The sequence below is a fragment of the Suncus etruscus genome, chromosome 4 (genome assembly GCF_024139225.1).
Source record: "Suncus etruscus isolate mSunEtr1 chromosome 4, mSunEtr1.pri.cur, whole genome shotgun sequence".
Classification (NCBI taxonomy): domain Eukaryota; kingdom Metazoa; phylum Chordata; class Mammalia; order Eulipotyphla; family Soricidae; genus Suncus; species Suncus etruscus.
Window position 1 is genome coordinate 69,589,041 of NC_064851.1, and position 24,883 is coordinate 69,613,923.

The window sequence follows — 24,883 nt, forward strand, 5'->3', positions numbered from 1 at the left end:
TTAAGGTATTTTTTTGAAGCATTCTATACAGTAGATTTTTCTTTCAGTCACTCTTCTCTGAATAGGTAGGCGTCTCTGGAAATTTCCACTCAACAGGATGTAGAGAAAAGGGTTAATGCTGCTACTTGCATAGCTGAGACAGATGGAAAGATAATAAACCACATAGAAAGCCAGTGTGGGGTGCTCCATCTGTAAGTTTACCAATTGTATGACATGATAAGGGGCAGCACTTAGAATAAAGACTGCCACCAGCACCAATACCATCTTTGTTAACTTCATCACTCTTTGTCTTCGAACACTGGCATTGTAACTGCAAAGAAATATTCAGTTAGAAAACATAGAAAGTTTAAGGCAATAATTTCTAGGAATTTTTTGATAGTTCACAATGACTATGAATTGGAATTTGAAGCTCATTTAAATTTCCATTAATTCAGAAGATTCTTTTTAATTCCTTTAAAAATTTTTGCAGATTTTTAAAGTTGGAATATTTTGATTAAAAAGGGACATAGTTCTGAGTTATAATTCAAAGTATTAAACAAATATACATGAATATATAATGAAAAGCAAACATATGTGTATATATAAATTATATAAATATATGTAGAATTAAATTAAGGGAAAATAAACTTTTTAAATATGAAAAGCCATTATATAATCTTATAAAAATTTATGAAATCTCTATCTTACTAAATAGTGGGACTGAAAAGATTGCACAGTGATTAAACACTACTTTTAATCAATCCTGGTTCTAACCTCTGGCATCACATTTGGTCTCCTAAATACCAACAGAATTCAATTCTGCTCTCAGAGCCAAGAATAGGTCTTGAGGTCCAGAAAGTGTGGCTTATCTTCTTTTTAATAAAAATAATTCCAAATGAAGTCTCATATTTTATTTTCTAGAATATGGGGTTAATTCTTGCCTTATCTGTTCCTCTGAAAGTGAACTGTAATTAGTGACTCATTTTTAAAGGATGAAATAGAGAAAGGAATATGATCTAACTCATATGATCAAGTTAATATGAACAGAGATGTAAACATATACCCTTGATATGTTGAGGAAGACGAGTTTTACTTTTTCGAAAGACATATAACCAATTATATGTCTAATCATGATATATCAGAAAAAGTCAGATGGGGCATTCTACATGGCCCTAAACCAGTATTCCTTAAGTGATACAGATGATTAAAAATTAAGAGAAAATTGAGAAATCTTCACAGGACTGGGAGTCATAACAACAAAGGACGATGTGACTTCCTGAATTGAATCCTGGAACAATGAAGAGACTTTAATGGAACATATAACAAAAGCCACCAAAGGGTGGTGTCTAATAAGAAGCAAGATACTCAAGCCATTTTCTTTGATTTGACACATGTAGCAAGCATTGTAAGGTGAGATGCTTCTGGGTAAATTGAATCAGGATTGTAAGAGACTTCTTTGTGTTACTTTTGGGACTTCTTTGAAAATTTAAAATTATTCTATAACAAAATTAAATTCCTTTTTTATCATATCAAATTTAGATATTTAATAGACTTTTACATGAGATATGGTGATAGCAAATGAATATGCCTTATAAATAATATGAGTAAAAAAAAAACCCTCAGTAATAGAAAATCATCTAATATTCTCCTGCAATATTATCAATTTAGATACCATAATTCTTTTGACTTCTTAAATTCTGAGTATTGACAGAACGAGTTTTGCTTTATAAGATGCATTTAGTATTTCTGAAGTAAGTGTTAGGAGCAAAATGATCTTATTTAGAGAAATACTTTTTAATAGGGTTTAAACAGGGCTAAGGAGAGCTTAAGCAGTAGAGAATATGCTTTGCATATGTGAGGTCTGTGTGAAAAAAAAAAGTCTTTTAAATTTATTTGTGATGTTTATAGGCATGTGTATCTTTGAAGGGTCTTCTCAGCCTTATTGTAATTAGGTAAGATTTTGGCTTTAGTCTTAATTAAACTTGTATTAAGTATTCAAATATTAATGACATAATTCTCTAAATTAAAAAAATTAAAGCACAGGGAGCTAGAGAGATAGCTTGGAGGTAAGGCGTTTGCCTTGCAATCAGAAGGATGGTGGTTCGAATCCCATATGGTCCTACGAGCCTGCCAGGAGCTATTTCTGAGCATAGAGCCAGGAGTAACCCCTGAACGCTGCCAGGTGTGACCAAAAACAAACAAACAAACAAAAAATTAAAGCACAAAAATTATTTCATAAAATAGAATGTTTCACAAGGCTATAATTCAGCATACAAATACAAGATGTACATGTATGTACAAATACAAGTTATACATATGAAACAAGAATATTGAGAGAAAATAAAAAATGATTCTTTAATAGAGTATTAAATAATAGAGTATTCTGTTCTATATTTACATTTTAATGAAACCCATTACTTCAATTTTTCAACATGTATCAAGAAGAAATCCTCAGAAAGTTGCTTCAGAAAAAACCTTATTTTCAGAATATACTAGGTAGATTCTGATGCCCATATGCCTAAGTTGATCATTCAAGTGATTATTGTTTAAATTTTAGTTGTAATTGCCTTAGAATATCAGAATTTTTCTTTAAAAAATAAAGCAAAATAAGGTACATACTTACCACCTTGCATCCATATTCTGTTGATACATCTCCCAAGTATAACATAAAATTAAAATATAACACACCAAGATCAAGGGCAAAGGAAAAAAAAACGTTGTTATTGTCAAATAAAGTGTATACCTGTAGGGGGATAGAAAGATCAGATGTAACTAATATATTCACTTTGCTAAGAATCATCTTCTATAATTTATGAAGCAAAATTCTAATTCTTTTAAGGAACCTGAATAAAAACTTCATGGTAAAAGGTTAAGTTTTTAGAGGTACATATACATAAAAGTGATTTTATTCTTTATTGTCCATTAGTCTTATCTTCTCTAGCCATGCCAAATGCTATGCTATTATATATAAGGTTTAGATACTTATTGATATCATATATATACATTAATTTTTTTCAAAATTTTTGGCATAATTATTTGTAATAATGTTAGTAATAGAATTTCAGGCATGCAATAAAACAATAACAATACAAAATAAGAACAAGACAAAACCATTAGAGTGTTAGAGTCACTCGACCAATGTTTCAAGGTCCCCTCCTACCCTCTTGATAAACACAGAATTGTAGTTACCTACTTTCATTTTCTGCTACAATTGATTATTTGTTATTCCCTTACTGTTTTCTGATAATCAAGATATGAGAAAAATAATTTTTTGTCTGTTCCTCTTCTTCTGACTGATTTTACTCAGCATATACTCTATTCCCATCCAAGTAGAAACAAGTTTCATGATTTTATATTTTTTAGATATGGGTAACATTACACTATGTATATTATTCACTTAGCTGCTTTGAGGTACTTGGATTGTTTGCAAATCTTGGCTGTGATGAATAGTTCTGCTATGAACATAGGAGTGCAAAAACCTGTTTGAAATATTCTTTATGTAGAAGCTAAGAAGTGTAGTGGCCAGACCATTTGGAAGCTTGGTCCTTAATATTTTGAGATGTCTTCAGGCTGTTTTCCATAAAGTCTTAACCAGACAACACTCCCACCAACCAATGGGTGAGGGTTCTCATTTCTACATTTCTCTACCAGCACTAGTTGCCTCCATTGATCTTTAAATTTGTGCGAATATCACTGGAATAATGTAATACTTATTTTTTTATTTTTCTTTGTATTTGCCTGAAGAGAGAATATCACTATATTTTGTGTTATTAACAACAGGCAACACCAGGTAGTGTTTATTATATAGCTGATACATTTATAAGTACTTTATATATTTAAAATGTTGCATAAGAAACAACAGGGTAAGAGATTTGCTCAAAGCTACTTAGATAGTAAGTCACAGAGCTGGAATTCGAACTCAAGACAGGAAGTTCAGTTTTACTGTCTATACTTTATAACTATGTCCCCAAGTGGTCTCTCAATGGCATAGAAGAAAGCTTGTTACAAGATCAGTCTTGCCTGAGTACATCTGTAGGGGAAATTCTCAGGTGAGCCAACTCCATTTCTGCACAGAGACAGAAATCTCAGAATATCCTTTGCAACTGCAATAGCATAAACTGTTTGGAACAAAAGAAACTGCTTCTTTGACACAGGGCAAAGTAAAACAGTTTTAGAGTGAACCTGGTTTGTGTTCTCCTTTTAGAGAGGCCACTGTTGAGTGACGTCCTGGGTTCTTCAACAGAAGTGGACCACAGTCTTCAAGAACCCACAGGAAATGCTTAAAATACTGGTCTATATTATACCTTACTAAGCACGATTAAAAAGGTTACTTGGCATATTTATAAAAATTTTCAGCTTATTTCAGTAATAAACAATTCTAAAAAATTGGTAAGGGGCCTCAATTTATCTGAATATTTTCATCTATGTTATGAGATCAGCATATATTCTCAATTACTTTTTTTGAGTTATTATACATGTCAATATAATTTTTAAAAGATAATATGTTCTGTTTCATTTCATCTTTGTTGATAGTTTTTGTGAGTATAGATAGTGTTGATAAAAAAATTAACAAGTGCATAACCAAGCTTGTCTATATTTAAGTTTTATAAAGATTTTTGCTCTGGATTAATAGTTTATTAGGGCTTTCACTTTTATTCCTCTCAGTTCATGTCTACATTTAGACACTTTCCTCTTTGACAACTGGGGGATAAATAAAATAAAACTAGAGGTGACTTGAGACAATGTATATAAAAGCACCTTGAATAATACCTTAATAAACTTTATAAGTTATCAGAGAATTTTAGTCATAGATTCTCACATTATGTCAAAATTTCAAAGAAAAAATGGACTTGATTTTTCTTTTCAAAATATAAATATGCCTTTGTTGGCTATGATATTAGTTTTCAAGTGCTTCTGTAACAAATGACTGAAATCTGGAAGCATTAAAACTATAGACCATAGAGCAAACCCATAGAAAAATAGACCACTGTTTCACAGTTCAAGGGCTTAAGGTCTGAAATCAAGGGTGGGCAGGGCTGATTTCTTCTGGAGACTTTGAGACTAGACACACTTTCCATCTATTTTCTAGCCTCTGATTGTTTCTGGCAGACCTTAGTGTACAGAAATATCAGTCTGGTTTCTATTTGTCTGCACATGTGTTCTCCTTTCTGAGTGCCCTTTAAATATCCACTTTCTTATCATGAGAACATTGATCATTGGATTTAGCACTCACCTTCATCTAGAATAACATCATCTCCTACTTGATTATATCTTCATAGACCCATTTCTATACAAGATTACATTTAGAGGTACTGAACTATTAGAACTAAAACTATCCTTTTTCAGGGACACAATTCAACCAAACTGTAGTTGCATATTGATTAAGTTTGTGTCGTAAGCTCTTTTGGAATTCTGCTTCTACTTTGACTGTTACATTTCTCCAGAAACTAAATGACGCAGATCTTAAAAAAATATGTACTTCAAATTTCTGCACACTGAGATCACACAATTATTTTATATCCCCCCCCCTAAGGTTAACATTCCTTAGAACATAACTACTGTCAACTTGATTTTGGAAAAAAGAACACTGAACCAGAAGTCTGGCTAGATAAGGATGCCTAAGGATATGGCTACTTATGTATTGACAAAGAGGATGAGGCACTTCACAAATTAATTTAACTCTATTTTTCTTAAGCTTTAACAACCTACCAAAGCACATGATCAGGGGATGTTAAATCAAAAGCACAACTCTCAATGCCATCTTTAAATTTAATGACCTTCGAGTAGACCCAGACAGGCAATGCCAGAATAAAGGAAGCTGCCCACAGGCCCAAATTGATTCGAATGGTCTTGCACCTTGTTCTCCAACTTGTAAGTCGAAATGGTTGGACAAGAGCCAAGTACCTGCAAAGTCATCAATAAAAACAATGAGCTCCAAAGATGACAATTTCATGATGGGCGTAAATTATTAGTATTGTTATACTTTATGAAGTACACCTTTATCAGGAGCAAAGGGAAGTCATGTTTCTTTGCTTGTTTTAAGGCTGACTAATAGCTGTAGATAAAACAATGCTTGAGCCTGAAAATCTGAATAAACTACTAAATTAAATAGTTGTTACTTCCAGGAACACATTGATAATGTTCACATTCTGGCCTGCTAACTCGTTGTTTACAAAGTTGCTTCTCTGGTAGAAGAGGCTTTGGGAAATTTTGTTTCTGAGAGCTAATTGCCAGAAGGGTTAGTTGGTATAGAATAAGAAGCAGGAAAATACATTGCTGGTAGGAAAATCCCATAGTTGATTGAGGTTCAGACCTATGGCACCTACACTCTATTCAGTTAGTTTTATATTAGGATCCTTAGGCTCATGGAGATTCAATTCACAGAACATAGATTTTCCTCCACCTTTCCCTTCTAGACCCTCATCATTAATCAAACTCAGAAACCTGACAAATCAAATATTTCTGCCTCTAGCATTTTTTATAAAAGCTTTTCAGTGTTCTATTATGATAAAATATATAGTGAAGCAAGCACATAAAAGCATAAAGCAGTACCAAGTTAGAGTAAGCTTATGATTCATCCACAATAGTATCCAGTATGATAGGAAGCTTGCCACAAAGAGTAGTGAATGTAGTTAGAAAAAAAAAAAAAAAAAAAAAAAAGCTTTTCAGTGTTCTAAAAGAGAAGTAAATAGCTCAGATTTATAAGAATATTTGAGAAAGCTGTTATTCTGGAGATAAGGAAGATTATAAAATTGTATCTTGTATCCATAGAGGTGTGAAGATAGTTTTGATGGTCACTAAATTTTTCATTTAAAAATTCACAACAATGAAAAGTTCTCAATTTCATTGTTCTAGTTTTGCACTAGAGACAGGATGTTTAGTGCTCAGTTAAAAATCCCTAAGTATGCAGGATAGAGTCTGGGCTATTCATCTTCCGTCTCCTGCACAATACACCTTTGTAACCTGTGCTAAAGGGAGAATATTTCCCTTATTCCTTGCTGGGTATTTGATGAAAGAGTGATCATACAGTAACCCTGCAGTGATTCTTTCTGGATTAAATGATGATAAAAAAAAAAACATGGTATTGATAAAAACATGTTATGGAGTTTTCTCTGAATATCCACTGTAAAAGCCCTTCAATAGCTCCCATAGACCTTCAGATCAATATGGTAATTCTTACCATGACCTACAAAGTCTTTTTTTTTTTTTTTTTTTTTTGGTTTTTGGCCACACCCAGTGACGCTCAGGGGTTTCTCCTGGCTATTCTTTCAGAAATTGCTCCTGCCTTGGGGGACCATATGGGCCACCAGGGGATTGAACTGTGGTTTGTCCTAGGCTAGCGTGGGCAAGGCAGACACTTCATCGCTTGCCCCACAGCTCTGGCCCCTACAAAGTCTTTTTTGAGGGGAGGTTCTTACTAGTATTGATCAAGGATTCTTACTTCTGGTTCTTAATTCCTGGTGGTGCTTGAGAGATCAAATGGGATGCTGGTGAGTGCCATACCTGCTATACTTTGTCTTCAACTCCATCACAAAGTCATTTTCTATTTTGCCTGCATATTACTTGGGTAGAAATTTGTGTCAATATTTTTCTGTTCCCCTTCAAACTCTTCTCACTTTCAATGCTAGGCATGCTGTTCTACCCGCCTGTCAGGATACTTTTGTTTCTCTGTGCTTCTCTGTGCTTCAAAGGAAGAACACCCCATTAAACTGTCACCCCATTAGAGAAGCCTTCCTTGATCACCAAGCTATATGCCCATGCCTTTAAGTGCAGGCTAGAGGAATGCTACTTTTCCTTTCTAGTGAGTATGTAGATAGTTGTGCAAAAAATTACCAGAGATTTATCAATTATTGTCTGTTTTACCTCTAAACTGGAAGCTCCCTATTCTCTAATCTGTTCATTGAATAAATGAAGAAAAACGAATAGGAAATTTTAGTTTTTGTTTATTGATTATTGCTGTTTTAGAGACTCTGTTTACAAAAGTAATCACTAGCGGAAATCTGAGTAGCTTTTAGTTGAAGGAAAAATTCCTTTTTTATAACTGAAACCCAACTACAAACATGTTTGTAATCATTATGCTTAAATAAAATGTTAATTAAAAATAAAGAACATGCATCACAAAATTTGTAGTCACACACAACATTTTTATATTTCTTTAAAGGTAGACACCAGCAATTAAAATGTATACACTAATCAAAGAAAAAACAATAAAAGTATTCAGAAAACATTTGGTTTATGAATAACTAAATTGGCAGCTGAAGTGCATTAAGTGCATAAACAATAAGAAATACTAAGAAAACTGACCTTTGATTATAGACTTAAAAATAAAGCCCATAGGTATTTATGTAATCTCAGATTTTATTAAAATTTTTTTCAGTTAGTGGAGCTATCGAGTTATGATAGGAAATATAGGATGGAAAATGTTCAGCTTTACAGAATCTTCTTTTGGCTTTATACATGTGATCTGTGTTCAGTGCAATAACCTGTGTGACTTAAGTATTATGTAGAAATGTATCAGTCTTTTTCAATCAGAGAAACAAAAATGATACTGAGGTATACAAGAAACATATATGTTCACACAACTCTATGAATATTGGGTTTATCTGTTGTAAGACAGAACATGTAAGTTTAGATTATGTGGAGTTAGAGGTTGACAGAAGAAGCACCATTTTACCTTCTCATAAAAAAATTGAATACTCTCCTTCCTCAAGGTACAAGATACACATTTTATTTTATTTTGGGGTTTTGGATCAGACCTGGCAGTACTCAGTGTTTACTTTGTGCTCTGTGCCCAGGAATCACTCTTGACAGTGCTCAGGGGACTTTACTTGGTACCAGAGAGCAAATTGGTTTGGCCAGATGCAAGGCAAGTACCATACCCCTTGGTCCATCTCTACAGTCTTGAAAGTTTTTTTCAATAGTTGTCAAGAATGGAGTTGTTTGGTAAGGCTGTGATTTAGGGTACGTTTTTTGGAAATGGTCCTTGGTGATCCAGGCCCCTGTCCCTGGTGTTGGAGCTTTTGTAAATTCACTAGGGTTTTCTGAAGACTCTGTCAACTTTGATTGAAATCAGTTGAACTAATGATATTACATAATATATGGATTAAAAGATGGCACAGTAACTAAAAGTTGAGAAACATACTCTGCACTTTAAAAATTCTCATTTCAGAAAAATATTAGGATTAAAAGTATATTTGCTAATAGATATTAATATTTGAATATTATGATCCAGTGAATAATTTATATGAACCTTGCTAACCCTTTGTTAATACATCTGAAGAACTGCTTATCAGTTCCATATTGTAAAGGTGCCTTGAAAGTATATAAATGGTAAATCTCAGCAAGATGTTAACAAGTAATTTTACACAGGCTTCAAGACATTCATTCATCAATACTTTTGAGCACTTAGGAGCCAGACATTATTACACAGATATTTGGTTTGTGCTAATTATCAAAGACCTTACTTTTATATAATTCACACTTGTGGGGTAGTTATAAACAGCCATAATACACACCATATAAAATAAACTATATGTACTATATTTAAACAAAAGAGAAATTAAAAATAAATTAGAGCAAGGGGGATCAAGTGTGTTGGGCTGCAATTTGATTGATCTCTGAGTCAGTGTCTTAATGTCAGGTATAATCATTATCATTGTCTTTAAAGCCAATAAAGGATGCATCCTATATCACATGTGTTCTTAAGACTCTAAACGTGAACATAAAATCTAACTACCACCCATCTCTAGAGTTGGGCAAGATGAGTCAGATCTGGGATTCTATTACTCACTGACTCCAAAACCACCATTAATATCAAGTTCCTTAATGAAATTAGCTAATAGAGTTGGTGAATATGGCTATAGCACATTCTAGGTCCATGTCACTCATGAAACTTTTGCATAAACTATTAAATATGGTCTATGTCCTTATAATTATACTTTGTAAGATCCCAATTTTACCCCTTAAACTCCTTGAAGGAGTATATGAGACAATGAACATAGGCAGAAATAGCTCTGAAGACAGAGTGAAGAGACAAATTTATATCTTAGTTATACTACTGAATTTCTTTTTTAAAAAAATTAATTGCTTTATTTAAGCACTATGTTTAAAAATTTGTTCATTGTTCGGTTTAAGTCATACAATGTACAACATTCTTTACCAGTGCACACTTTCCATAATCATCACTGATGTCTCCTGTTTTCCCCCAACCATCCACTTTCCTTCCCCATCCCTGCCCTGTAAGCAGGGAAGTCAAATTGCTTCTCTCTCACTCTCACTTTTCTTTTTGACATTGTTATCATTGAATTTGTATGTGCCTCCTAAAGCTCCCTAAGATTTCAAGATCTCAGCTTTCTTATTAAAAGAATAATAGGGGGCCAGAGCGGTGGCCCAAGTAGTAAGGCATTTGCTTAGTGTCCCATCTGGTTCCACAAGCCAGGAGCGATTTCTGAGCGAAGAGCCAGGAGTAACCCCTGAGTGTCACCGAGTGTAGTCCACCCCCCCAAATTAATAGGGTTCATTAATTATTTTTTCTAAAATTTTATTACTTTACCATGTTGTTGTTTGTTTTGTTTGGGGGCCAAACCTGACTGTGCTCAGGGTTCATTTCTGGTAGGGTTTAGGGACAAAAGTGAACTGAAATTAGCTGTACACAGGAAAGAACCATATCTCTGTACTGTCTCTCCAGCCATGATTTTTTTTCTCTTGCACTGAGTTATAAATAAAACTGAGGTCAAAAAGAATGTTTAGAAGAACAGAGATTTTAGTGTGATTAGTATTCCCTTAAGAAACTCTGAAAGGGCCAGAGAAGTAGTACAGTGGTTAGGGCATTTGCCTTGCATGTGACTGACCTAGGTTAAACATTGGCACCATATCTTGTCTCTCAAGCCCAATAGCAGTAGTCCCTGAGAACTGTTGGACATGTCATTATTTCCTGCCTCCCCCAAAGAATAAATTATGTGGCAGCTGGAAAAAATATTCTTAAGTAATACATAGTTTTACTGTTTAAAACTAGCACTGATATTGTTTAAATTGGTATCATCTTAGGGAAGCTCTAACAAAGTTCTCAAAGTTTTTTCATTTTACCTGTCCACACTCATTACCGTCATGATGGCACTACAAGCAAATTGATTGCAGGTATCCAGGGATGTGATGATGGTGCACAGAGGTCCTCCAAATACCCACTCTCCTCCCCGGGCCCACTGGTGAATAAGAAAAGGCATTCCAATGATGTGGACCAGGTCGGCCATAGCCAGATTACAAATATAAATGTCAGGTATCGTTTTTTTCCTGGATCTGAGAGAAATGAAGGGGAATAAATAATAGACATTAAAATTATACATTTGCTTTTTTTTATTCTACTTGCTATAGTTTTGCAATGGTCAGAATTAGTTTTAACTATTTAAGGAAAAGCTATACATATGCACAGGTGAGTAATCTTTACATATTTTAACATTTTGTGTCATCTATCTAATAACCTAAAATATGCACACACATTATTTGGTATTCTTAACAAGAGACATAGTTCAAAGTTTCCTTTAAGTGTGAATTATGTAGAAATTCCCTTTTAACATATAGAGTATGGTAGAAATGATAGTTTGCAACATTTGAAGTGAGGACAGACATGCACAGTAGGTCTTTGCTTTTTCTTGGATTACTTTTTATTGTGATTGGAAGCTAGCTGCTGTCTGTGAGCATACTCAAATAACACTATGGATATAGACAGAGCCCTCATTCCAAAAACTAGTCCTAATTTTTTTGAAAGTAGATGCATCATCTCCTATTAAAACTACTGTTGATCTGAGGGATCCAATTAACTGAAATTTTCTGAGAGATTTTGAACCAGTACCACCTATCTAAGCTGCTCCTGGATTGTTTACCCTTAAAACTGTATAAGATAATAATTTATTGCCATTATCTGGGAGTAATTTCTACATAGCAATAAAATTTGTCCACTCTAAGGATAGATGGATAAAAAAAAGTAGTCTTTACTTATTCCTTGTATGGAAAACAACCCAACAATTTTTTTCCTACCAATGATGTAAATTCTTAGACCATTATTTAAAAAGTTAACATTATTAGCTATGTCAAAATGAATCCATAGCAGAGACTTCATGATGAATCTGGGATCCGCTATGGGGAAGCAATCTGAAACTAGTGAGTTAGAAGAGAGTGCTGAGAATGATCTAATCTCTCCTTTAGTGAGAGTAAGTGCAATGTGATCAAGATGTGGAACTCTCATGTAAAGGCAAATAAAATTTCTGGGAGTGTCCAGATAAATAATACAAAAAGCAGGGCACTTGCCTTTCACAAGGCTAAGTGGGTTTGCTTAGCCTGGCACCCTACATGGTCCTTTCAGCAACACTGGGTAGGGCTATAAAGCAAAAACAGCAATAATAACAACAAAATTTTCTGAGCAAAAATCTCAATTTAAAATTTGTTTGGACTTGACTTTAGAATAGGAAATAAACATGTAAGTTTACCTGTAAGAGACTTCATTAACTTAACATTTTGTTTTATACCTTTGTGGTCTGGGACTGTAAAGTCAAACAGCTTACAAAAATAAACAGGTTGGGGCCGGGAAGGTGGCGCTAGAGGTAAAGTGTCTGCCTTGCAAGCACTAGCGTAGGACGGACCGAAGTTCGATCCCCCGGCGTCCCATATGGTTCCCCCAAGCCAGGGGCGATTTCTGAGCGCATAGCCAGGAGTAACCCCTGAGCATCAAATGGGTGTGACCCAAAAACCAAAAAAAAAAAAAAAGAACAGGTTTATAAAATTAAAAGGAGCTTATAATTAAACTATGTATAAATAAATGGTCACATTACAATGTGATGAGAGAAAGTTAGAGATAAGCACAAAAAGCCTACAAAGAGGATTTTTGTTATCTTCCTGTGGGGGTGGGGAAGTGAAAGAGAAATAACATTTGAACTGAGTGAACAAAAAAATAAACAAAACCTTTCTAATAGGTAGCCCTAAAAGTATGCCATACTTGTTAGCTTAGTATAGATACAGGATTATTGCTCTGCCATTTGCAAAATAGGGCATTTCTTTATTACTCAAAAGTATGAACATTCTATGGCCTTTGAATTTTATTTTATTTTTTTAACATTTAAACACTATGGTTTACAAAGTTGTTCATATGGTTTACAAAGTCGTTCATAGTTGTTATTTTGGGCATTCAATGTTCCAAAACCAATATGGATCATCACCAGAGCGACTTTCCTTTCACCAATTTTTCAACGCCTTAACAGGCACAAAATAAGGTTTTTTTTTTTGTTTGTTTGTTTTTTTTAGGCCACATCCCGTGGTACTCAGCGATTACTCCTGGCTCTGAGCTCAGAAATCACTCCTGGCTCGGGGGACTTTAGATGCCAGGGATTGAACCATGTCTGTCCTGGGTCAGCCGCATGCACGGCAAATGCCCTATCACTGAGCTACCACTCTAGCCCCAAAATAAATTATTCTATATTGCTTGTTACAAGAAAGAAGACTAATGAAATTATTGGAAATACACTAAAAGAAAATAAATAAATAAATACACTAAAAGAAAATAAATAAAAATGGTATGTCTCACAATGTGGCCATTAAAGTCATTGACGGTTTACTAAACTATTGCTAGTTGAACCTTCTATGTATTGGTTTTTGTTCATTGAGCTTATTGGCTTCCATCCTACTTTAACATCTAATTTGATATGCTCCTATTGAGCTATTAGGATTGGGGAATTTGAAGTGTCACACTCCAAGAATTCCAGAGTCTGTAGAACTGGGCCCATAAATTTCACTGGCTTAGGTTGGTTTGTGTCTCTTCTGAGATTAGCTGTGAAATTATAAACTGGGCCATTATTTACATTGCCGTGGCTCTGCGATGTGTCTGCACTGGCTTCCACCAGTACCTGGAGGTGACGGGAAGGCTGCCTGCCTCTACTCTGGGAAGAAATCGGAGTTTTCAACTTCTAAACCAGGGTTCCTGTAAAACTTCATCATCTTGGTATCTCTGCAAAGATTAGTTGTGACATAGTGAAATTGGGCTGTTTGTCTGGTTATGACTGTGTGGTGTAAGTGCAGTTGCTAGAGATTCTGCAGGATAGAGATTCTTCCCATCCCTCTCCGACTATGCCCCTGAGTTTTCAGCCTGAAGACCCATGATTTTTAATGTTTGGCTTGAATCTCTTCTGAGATTTGTGCTGAAGCTGGACTGTTTGCTTACGTGGTGGCAGCTATGGAGTCTGCCTGCCTGCCTCCACCCCGAGAAAACCATAGAATCTCAGTCTGAAAACCATTGTACTTGGAATTTTTGTAGGCTTGGCGTCTCTGTAGATACTTGTTGTGAAGTTATGAAGCTGGGTCATTACTTACATGACGACAACTGTGCCATGTCCTTTGAATTTTATTTTTAAGTAGCAGAATTTTTTATGAGAGATTAGTCTGGGTGAAAATATTTTATTGAGGCCTAAGCAAAATGCTCTTGTAGGAAAGCTACTGTCCCGTAATTCTTATTCAACAACCACTGTAAAACATTGTTATTGTCTCTAGTAAGCAGGTTGGAGTTTAATTACTTATAACAGCAGAAACAAGAGACCGAAGAACTGTATGTTGATGAAAGTGGAGCCCAGTGACTATCATTTGTCTCTCATTCTTTCTCCTCTCTAGGCCACGGGAGTGGAAGATGGAAGGCAAATAGGAGAGGGAAGAAACATTAGAGAGGGGTCCGGAAAGATAGCACAGTGGTAGGGCATTTGCCTTGCACGCAGCCAGTCCAGGATCTACGTGGTTCGAATCCTGGCATCCCATATGGTCACCGGAGCCTGCCAGGATCAATTTCTGAACTCAGAGCCAGGAGTATCCCCTGAGTACCGACAGGTGTGATCCAAAAACAAAAATAAAAACAAAAACACTAGCGAACAATACTAAAATTCATGAATTTTGCAACCATGGTGGGGTTTTATTTATTTCTTTTTTAAAAAAATTTTAGCCTACAAATAATTATTTTTTAAAAAATTAAAAAAATTTTTTTTTTAAATTTAAATGACACTCTCATCACCAATGTCCCAAGTGTCCTTCCTCTCCACCCCACACCAGCCTGTATTCTAGACAGGCTTTCTACTTCCCTCATATAGTCACATTTTGTTATGATGGTTCTCAGTGTAATTATTTCTGTGACTACACCCATCACTCTCTGTAGTGAGCTTCATGTCATGAGCTGGACGTTCCAGTCCTCTATTTTGTCTCTGAGAACATTACACAAATATCTTTTATTTTTCTCAAAACGCATAGATGAGTGAGACCATTTTGTGTTTATCTGTCTCCCTCTGACTTATTTCACTCAGCATAATAGATTCCATGTGCATCCATGTATAGGAAAATTTCATGACTTCATCTCTCCTGATGGCTGCATAATATTCCATTGTATACATGCACTATAGTTTCTTTAGCCATTCATCTGTTAAAGGGCATCTTGGTTGTTCCCAGAGTCTGGCTATTGTAAATAGTGCTGCAATGAATATAGAGGTGAGGAAGGCATTTTTTAATTTATTTTTGTGTTCCTAGGGTATATCCCTAGAAGTGGTATAGCTGGTTCATATGGGAGCTCAACCTTCGGCTTTTGGAGGAATCTCCATATCATTTTCCATAAAGGTTGGACTAGACGGCATTCCCACCAGCAATGAATGAGAGTTCCTTTCTCTCCACATACCCACCAGCACTACTTATTCTCATTCTTTGTGATGTGCGCCAATCTCTGTGGTGTGAGATGGTACCTCATAATTGTTTTGATTTGCATCTCCCTGATGATTAGTGATGTGGAACTTTTTTTAATTTTTATTTTGATCGTATTGGCTTACATATCTTTCACAGTAGTATTTTAGGTGATGTTGAACATTTTTTCATGTACCTTTTGGCCATTTGTATTTCTTTTTTGTCAAAGTGTCTCTTCATTTCTTCTCCCCATTTTTTTTGATGGGGTTAGATGATTTTTTTCTTGTAAAGTTCTGTCAGTGCCTTGTATATTTTGGATATTAGTCCTTATCTAATGTGTATTGAGTGAATAGTTTCTCCTACTCAGTGGGTGGTTCTTGTATTCTGGGCACTATGTCTTTTGAGGTGCAGAAGCTTCTCAGCTTAATATAGTCCCATCTACTTATGTCTACTTTCACTTGTTTGGAGAGTGCAGTTTCCTCCTTTAAAGATGCCTTTAGTCTCAATGTCATGGAGCGTTTCACCTACATGTTGTTCTATATACTTTATGGTTTCAGTTCTAATATCTAGGCCTTTAATTCATTTGGATTTTACCATTGTACATGGTGTTAGCTGGAGGTCGAAGTTTGCTTTTTTACAAGTGGCTAACCAATTGTGCCAACACCACTTATTGAAGAGGCCTTCCCTGTTCCATTTAGGATTTCTTGCTCCTTTATCAAAAATTAGGTGACACTATGTCTGGGGAACATTCTCTGAGTACTGAAGTCTATTCCAAACCATGATGTTTTGTAAAATAAAAATATAAACAATATTCCAGGAGTAAGTGAGGAGACAAGGAAATTTAAGAAACGAAACAAAAGCCATATTAAGGAACTAAAACAAAAGCACATCTAGCACCACAAAATCCCATACATCTTAACCTATGAAGTGGATATTTTTCTATTTTAATAGGAAGGAACATAAATCAGAGGAGTTTGTGTGGGTCCCAATTACAATAATTAAATACATGGCCTTTCCTCTGCACTAGAGAGACAGCCATCATATACTGACAACAAGTTACGCTAATTCTATAGTAGAGGAAAGAACAGGTCACTGACTAGTAATTAAAAGAATTACACGGTGTTTTCTAGATGATATTCTGTGTAGGGAAAAAGAATTCTCAAGCAAATTATGTTTTTATCAGGGCAAAAGGCATTAGAATAAAAAGTAACACATTGTATTTATCTTGGTTTTCTTTGCTAAGAGTGACAGCACAGAAATAAAGAAATAGAAACGATAAAATTTCTATGTTCAAAACTTACAGTTTAGGTCTGAGTTATCTTTGAATTTTCTATTTCTAGAAGATAATATTAAATGTTTCTCATGAACAAATCCTTAAAAATGTAACAAATGGACATTTCATTTTTTCCATATGTTTAACATGGCCAATCTAATTCCAATTTTAAAAAATGATAAAATAAATTGTATTACCATTCATTAAATAATATAGTTATTACATAAAAGTATGAAAGAATGTTTAATGAAGTAAGAAAATGCATATTTAAGTATAAATATCAACCACAGGGGGCAGTATTGGTTGCACAGTGGTAGGACATTTTTCTTGCACGCGGCTGACCCAGGATAGATACAGGTTTGATCCCTGGCATCCAATATAGTCCCCCAAGCCAGGAACGATTTATGAGCATAGAGCCAGGAGTAACCCCTGTGCATTTCCAGCTGTGACTGCAAAAACCAAAAAAAAAAAAAAATTCAACCATGTCTATATAGCACAATTCTATACATTTGTTTATTCATGTTTAGTAGTAGTAATTTTATTCTTTGTAAGTATATTTATTTAGGCCACACCTGCAGTGCTTGGGGCTTACATTTGGCTCTATACTAGGGATCATTTCTGGTGGTGCTTTGGGGATTATATGTAGCCTGAGATCAATTTATGAATGAGTGTGTGCAAAGCAAGTAGCCTGCCTACTGTATTATTGCTCTGGTCTCATTTTTTATAAGTTTAGATATTAGACATTATATTAAAATGCTCACTTTTAAAATTTATACAAAAGCATGTGCTATTTATTATTTTATACAGAACCTTGCCATGTTTATTTCCCAAGCTTCCCTTGTTTTGCCCTTATTTTTCTTCACCAACTTGTTTTTGACCAGTTTCAGCCAATGGAAAGAACCCTTAAAGGAAAATTAAAAGGTAAGAGTGGAGAAGCCAGGTTTTTTTTTCCCCCTTATTTTGCTGCTGGCTTTTGGGTAGGGGCTGCATGCCTTGATGTTTCCGGATATCTCCTGAAGCTCCTACTTCTTGGTCCTGGATCCTAGACTTCTGGATCATGTAAAAATCACCCACTTTTCCCCATCTAACTCAGGATCAGAAGAAAGGTGAAAGTACTGGTTCTGGACATGGTGGTGGTTAAGATGTGACACTGTTCTGGTTTATCTTTGTTGTTTCACTAGACCCTAGATGCCTTCTGATAATTTGAATTAAATAACTATTATGAGCCAATTACAATAAATGAGTAATTATTTCATGATGCACTCTGCTGAGAATTCTGAGTCTTCATGTAGTTGCTACCATATGTTGGTGTCATTTAAAATTACCCCAAGTACTGGAGAGTTTAGAGGATGGTAAAATTACTAATCCTGTTCTAGGTATACTGTGATATACAGTAGAAAGAAAACCTAACTAAATTTTTTATTTTCATTTTTATGCCTTCATTTTTAGTGTCCTTAGACAAGATATTTAACCTTTATAGATTTTATAGTTGTCTTGGTGCACTTAATATGAGCAACAAAAGGTCTGCATTTTTTTTTTCAGTTCTGTTGAGTACTTATATTTGAAGTTCTGTGGCTTCTAAGTCACAGGCTATGTGTGAATCAGGGGTATGGTCAACCAAGGCAAGGCAATAGCTTAATCTGGTCGTTGCTGATAGTAGTAGAGGAATGGCTTAGAGGTAAATATTAGTAGGGGTTTAAACTGCATGTGGGAAAAAGGAGCTTTGTCCTGAAATACTTCCATCCTCTGCCTGTCTCAACAACCAAATTCTTGAGGTTAGCACTCTGCTTTTTTCATTTATTTATTTGGGGGAAGGGACGTGGGAAATATGGCAATATTTAGTGGTTACTCCTGGCTCTGTGCTCAGGAAAACTCCTGGTGAGGTTCAAGGGGCCATAGAGGGTGCTGGAGGTTGAGTGCAGACCATCTGTATACAAGGCTAGCACCCTGCTTGCTGTACAACTGCTCTGGTTCCTATAAATTCTGTGTAAAATGTATATGCCATTCAGAGGGTTAAAGAGCAAAGTGTGAAGATTTTAGTCAAGACATAGTGTGAATTACTTGATTTAACAAAGACAGGAAGTGTCAAGACATAGTGTGAATTACTTGATTTTATAAGGAAGTTCATAATGGGTATCCCTATAAAACTATCTCTGTGCACTTGAAGTAGTTTGCCAGGAGACATAAATGTGCAATAGTAGGTGGAGGTGGGGAAATGTCTAAGAAAAACTTCATCTCATTTATTGCGGTAGTTTCCCATGATTGACTATGGCTATGAAGAATTGTTGAATAATAGAGCTGAGTTCATAAGTTTCTCTCCAGGGACAAAAGGGAGGAAATATTACATTATAATTGGCTCAATTTTCTTCTTTTCTAAACTGGCTTCCTTTGACAAGATATAAATTTAAAGTGTGACAGACTGGTAATGATTTGGCTTCTCTATAGTCAACCTCCTTATACAAAGTGACTTCTTGCTTAAAAAAAAACTAGCAGAACATTTTATTCTGGAAGCATCATTTTCCTTATATCTATTTTTCAATGATGGCAGTCTTTGCTTTGCAAAGTTAGAAGTTAGTTCATTGCTGCTTTTAGCAACATTAATAAGCTTAGTTATACCTCGTTCTCTTTATTATAAACGGAAAATCATTGTCTGTTACAAATGCATAATTTTCCTATCTCAATCTCTAATATCTATAATATATAAATTATATAGATAAATAATATCTATAAGATCTCTAATATCTATATCTAATATCCTTATATCTAATGTGCAGTGTTAATGTTTTAATTGAGTCACCAGCTGTAAAGAAATAATAGAGGCCAGAGAGATAGTTCAGTGCGTTGAAAATTTGCTTGCATGTGACAGAACCGGGTTTGATCCTTGGTACTACCACTACCAGGAGTAAGCTCTGAGCACCACTGGCTATGGCCCCCCAAGTCAAGCAAGCAAAAGAAAAGTTCATTAGTAACAAATTAAAGATTGTGGGAAATACAAAAAAATATATTAATAAAAATTGTCTTAAATATTTGAGAGAAATCCCCCCCCCCTCTCCAAACAAGATAAATTCTAGGCCTGTTCTTTGATTCCAGATTTTTTTTTTTTGTATGGTTTGAGTTAGGGTTAGGTTTACTGTTAGGTTTAAGTGTAGGGTTAAGGTTTAGTGTTAGGTTTAAGGTTAGTTTAGGGTAAGGATTAGGTTAAGGTTAGTGATTAGAAAAAATATATTTGTTTTGGGGCCATGCTCAGGGGTTAATCCTGGCTTTGTACTCATAAATTACTTCTGGCAGACTCAGTGGACCATATGGGATGCTGGGGATCGAACCTGGGTGGGCTGCATGCAAGACAAATGCCCTACTCATTGTGCTATTGCTCTGGTCCCAACTCCAGATTTTTTTTAAGATTAAAAGATTTATCTTTAGAAACTCCGTTAACATTGAACCTATGACATATCACATATTATGTGCAAATGTTAATAATGTAAGGAAAAGACAAACTTTTCATAATCATTGAAAATAGATTTGTGATCATTATGGCTCAGGTTTTACTTTTTCAATTAAATAATTACTGGCAAGCTGTTGAGACTCTATTTCCATGAATTAGTATTAAAGCTCAGTTTAACTTTTGGAACAGGTCACATTCCAATACACCACCCCCCCTTACATTCCAATACACCCCCCGTTTTTTGATTTTGGGCCACACCTGGTGATGCTCAGGGATTACTCCTGGCTATGCCCTCAGAAATTGCTTTTGGCTTGGGGACTCATCCTGGGTCAGCCGCGTGCAAGGCAAATCTACTGTTGTGCTTTCGCTCCAACCCCGACATTATCCGTTTCTAACTTTGTCTCCATATGAGTAAATGAGATCTGGCTCTATTCTTCTGGCACACTATGAGGATGACCAAGGAATTTTTTTTCTTTATTTCAAATATGTCACTAACACTTTTTGATAGGACCTGAAATCCAACTCAACTGAGACTTTAGATATAAAAATTGTTTGTAAAAATGCAACCATTTCTGAAGGGCTAATAGCCTATGTTGATAAAATAAGTATATTTTATATAACTAAAAGTTAATATGAAAATAAGTTAGTGAGGATATCAAGAAGTAAAGAATCCTTAATGATGATTCTAAATGTATATTAACTCTATATTCATCTGATAAGTCAATATAAAACAAGTTCAGAAGTCTTGGATGACACTCAACTTCGTATTTTTCCCTGTAATGTTGATTATAAAAATCCTAGGTGACATGTAAAGTAAACCTTTACTTAAAAATCTTTATCATTTATATGCTCTTTTACTTTACATTGCAGATTCCAATAATGCAGTGGTCCTCAAACTATGGCCCGCGGGCCACATATTGTATTTGCATCTGTTTTGTTTCTTCATTGCAAAATAAGATATATGCAGTGTGCATAAGAATTCCTTCATAAGTTTTGTTTTTACTATAGTCAGACCCTCCAATGGTCTGAGGGACAGTGAACTGGCCCCCTGTTTAAAAAGTTTGAGGACCCCTGCAATAATGTCATCACTACATAGAGAATTTGTTATAATCTGTTCTTATTATCCAAGTTCCTGATCTGTAGATTTGTGAAGGAGGAAATTCCCACAGTGGTGATAGAAATTAGAGCAAAAGTGGTGATTTAGGATTGGTCTATATTGAAGGAACAACTCATTGTCTGTGACTGTCAGAATAACTGGATGATCAGATAGTATTTTTTCTCAAATAAGTGTTAAAAAAAGAGGTGCAACCGGGAGAATAAAGGATCATGAACAGAGTCTATAGTTGATCCCATGACAATATACTCCAAGGGTGGAGAAACCCCATATCTCTTAGGCTATGTGAATCCCTTTTCGAATGACCCCAATATTTACTGTGCCTAGGCAGGAGGGAAAAAAAAAACATTGTTTATTTTTCATTTATTACTTTTTATCTTCATGTACTACTATTATTATTTTTATTTACCTATCTATTTTTGGTCAATTTCTCTGTTTTAGTGTGGTTATTGAAGTTATTGCCCCCACTTATCTTTTTTTCTCCTTTTTTTTTTCTTTTTTCCAGATTTTTGGGTGGCATCCGGCAGTGCTCAGGGATTATGCCTGGCTCCGGGCTCAGAGATTGCTCCTGGCGGGCACGAGGGACCATGTGGGGCACTGATATTCGAGCCGATGACCTCCTGCATGAAAGGCAAACGCCTTGCCTCCATGTTATCTCTCTGGCCCCTTCTTTTCCCTCTTCATGTGCCCTGCCATGGTGCCTATCTCAAGACCACAGCGTTTTATTGTTTGTTTGTTTTGTTCTGTTTTTGTGGTGCTTAGCGTTATTGTTGGAACTCTTAATAGATATCTGACACTTCATTTTGTAGGGGTGGACTGTTTCACCTTCTTTTTCTACTTCATCTCTCAAACCGATGACGAGAGCCTCTAGAAGAATTCTGCTTATTTCCGGCGTATTAGACTTTTACCCCAGTTTATTATTTTTCTCCTCTTCAAACAAAACCACATAACTTGAACTACCTACTCCTGCCTCCCAATTAGAGGGGGAAATAAAGGAGGCATCAGGACCAAACAGGTGTAAGACTATGAAGTAATAGGATAGGTACAGAGGGGACCACATATTCTAGCAGCCCTGGGGGTGAGGGAAGAGGATATGGGAGGGAGGACAAAAACGGAGGAGTAGGGAAGACAAACCGGTGATGGGAATCCCCCCTGATTTTATGTAAATATGTACCTAAAATATTATTGTCAACAATATGTAAGCCACTATGATCAAAATAAAAATTATGTTTAAAAAAAAAGAGGTGCAGTAATTGTGTATACCATAAACATTACTAAACATATCAATCCCCCACTTACCCCAGACAGTTTCATTAGCTAAATCAGATAAACTACTAGGATAACTTATTACTGGAAAAGTAAAATAGTTTCATTAAAGTTTCAATTCTTGCCTAACACCATCTATAAAGATTCAGATTTAATTGGGGCTGGAGAGATAGCATGGAGGTAGGACGTTTGCCTTGCATGCAGAAGGACGGTGGTTCAAATTCCGGCATCCCATATGGTCCCCCAGCCTGCCAGGAGTGATTTCTGAGCATAGAGCCAGGAGTTCCCCTGAGAGATGCCAGGTGTGACCCCCCCCCAAAAAAAAGTTAATTGATTGAAATTACACATTAGGATTTGAAATTAATTTTTCTTCTCTTTGTCTTGATGATCAGAAATCACACACAATCAGTTGTGATATTTGCATATCTGTTTGCTGTGTGACAGAGGCCTCACACTTTGTCTGACTCTAGGGATTGCAGATTGCTACTCGGCTAAGATTGTCTTTAGGATGAGGGGTAGGACCAGCAATTGAAGTCAAAGCCTAGAAAAATTTTAAGACAGGCATTCTGCCAAAAATATATATTTCTAGGTTCCTCATATTATTAAAAAACAAAACAAAACAACAAAGCAACAACTCCTATATGGTTCTAATGAACAGCTAAGATTGATAATTTTGGGACCGGAGAAAGAGAGAGCAGCCGTAGGGTATTTGCCTTGTGTATGGCCAACCCAGGACAGACCCAGGTTTGATTCCTGGCATCCTATATGGTTCCTCAAGCCTGCCAGGAGCAATTTCTGAGTGCAGAGCCAGGAGTAATCCCTGAGAGTCACCAGGTGTGGCCCCCAAACCCAAAAATAAGTAAAATAAATAAAATAGTTTAAAAAAAAGATTGATAGTGTCTTTTAAAAATTGACTAACCAGCTATAAACATTGGTCTGTTTTTCATCATTTTTTAAAACATTACTTTTGGGGCCATACCCAGCTGTACTCAGAATTTACTCTTGGTTCTGTACTCAGGGGTCATTTTTGGCAGAGTGTGGATGACCATTTGTACAGTACTGGGGAATCAAACTCAGTTGGCCATATACAAGGCCAGAGAAATATATACCATCTCTCAACCTCACAGGCCTTATCCCATTTAGATCTATAAGTATTATAAAGCATTATCAGATGATAATAATTATGTAAGATATTCTTTAGTTATTTTAATAAAATATTTCCCTAACCTGATATTAAGAAAATTATTTTTTGGTTTATTTGTTATTGGGTCATAACTGGCAGCACTCAGAAGTTACTCCTAGCTCTGCATCCAGAAATTTCTCCTGGCAGGCTCAGGGGATCATATGGAATTCTGGGAATTGAACCGGGGTCTGTCCTGTGTTGGTTGTGTCCAAGGCACTGCAAGCCCTACCACTGTGCTATCTCTCAGGCCCCTATTAAGAAAAATCTTATGGAATGAAAAACTCATTTAAAGAAATTAGAATATTCCTAAATTATAGGGTAAAAAGGAAATCCTTACCTTGTTATAGTGAATACAATGAGGATGTTGCCAACTAACCCCATTGAACAGATCATCCCAATCATGGAAGGAAGGAGGACTGTATTCACAATGCTGAGTGTTTTATAAGTAAACTCTTTATTCCAGGATTTGTTCAAAAGTTCAGCAGAGGTATTCCAATAGTCTGAGTGAAGTGAATTCATTGTTCATGAATTCCCAGTTACTGACACTATGAAACAATAGAAAATAAATTATTTAGATTTTTGAAGGAGTTCCATTCCTCCAAGGGAGTTCTATCACTCTAGACTTTTATTAATTCAAAAATACTTATTCTTTGTACCAAGAAACTATGCAAAAAAATATCAAGGTATCTTGTTTTTATAGATAATGATCTCACAGATTACCAGAGGAGACATGTAAATAGAAAAGTAGAGAAAAATATGATGTTCTATGATAATATTTATATCTTATATTTTATAATACTATCTGCTTTGGGCACAGCTGATATTAATTTAGTATACATTGGTTATTTATAACTGGCATCTGTTCTTCATGGGTTTTATACTTATACCTATTGGCTTACACAGCCCCTAAAACATACATTCTTTCTATATGCT

The 24,883-nt window shown here is 35.4% G+C and overlaps 1 protein-coding gene across 1 annotated transcript; it reads right to left on the bottom strand.

The window, feature by feature from the left end:
• MCHR2 (melanin concentrating hormone receptor 2) lies at nt 1–24,486 on the bottom strand. The gene is made up of 5 exons (XM_049772600.1): nt 24,288–24,486; nt 11,065–11,274; nt 5,689–5,883; nt 2,603–2,722; nt 1–310 (listed from the first exon to the last, which is right to left on the bottom strand). Exons 1-5 carry the CDS (start codon nt 24,467–24,469, stop codon nt 1–3), a joined length of 1,017 nt encoding a protein of 338 aa, XP_049628557.1. The 5' UTR covers nt 24,470–24,486.
• Nucleotides 24,487–24,883: the final 397 nt, after the last annotated feature.

What these genes read in the sequence shown, in the direction of transcription:
- MCHR2 (XM_049772600.1), bottom strand. Translation starts at nt 24,469, where the DNA reads ATGAATTCACTTCACTCAGACTATTGGAATACCTCTGCTGAACTTTTG. An exon ending in ACGGTAATGAGTGTGGACAG is followed by an intron (nt 5,884 to 11,064) that starts GTAAAATGAAAA and finishes ATGACTTTGCAG; the next exon opens with GTACTTGGCTCTTGTCCAAC. An exon ending in TCCCCTGATCATGTGCTTTG is followed by an intron (nt 2,723 to 5,688) that starts GTAGGTTGTTAA and finishes ATCCCCCTACAG; the next exon opens with GTATACACTTTATTTGACAA.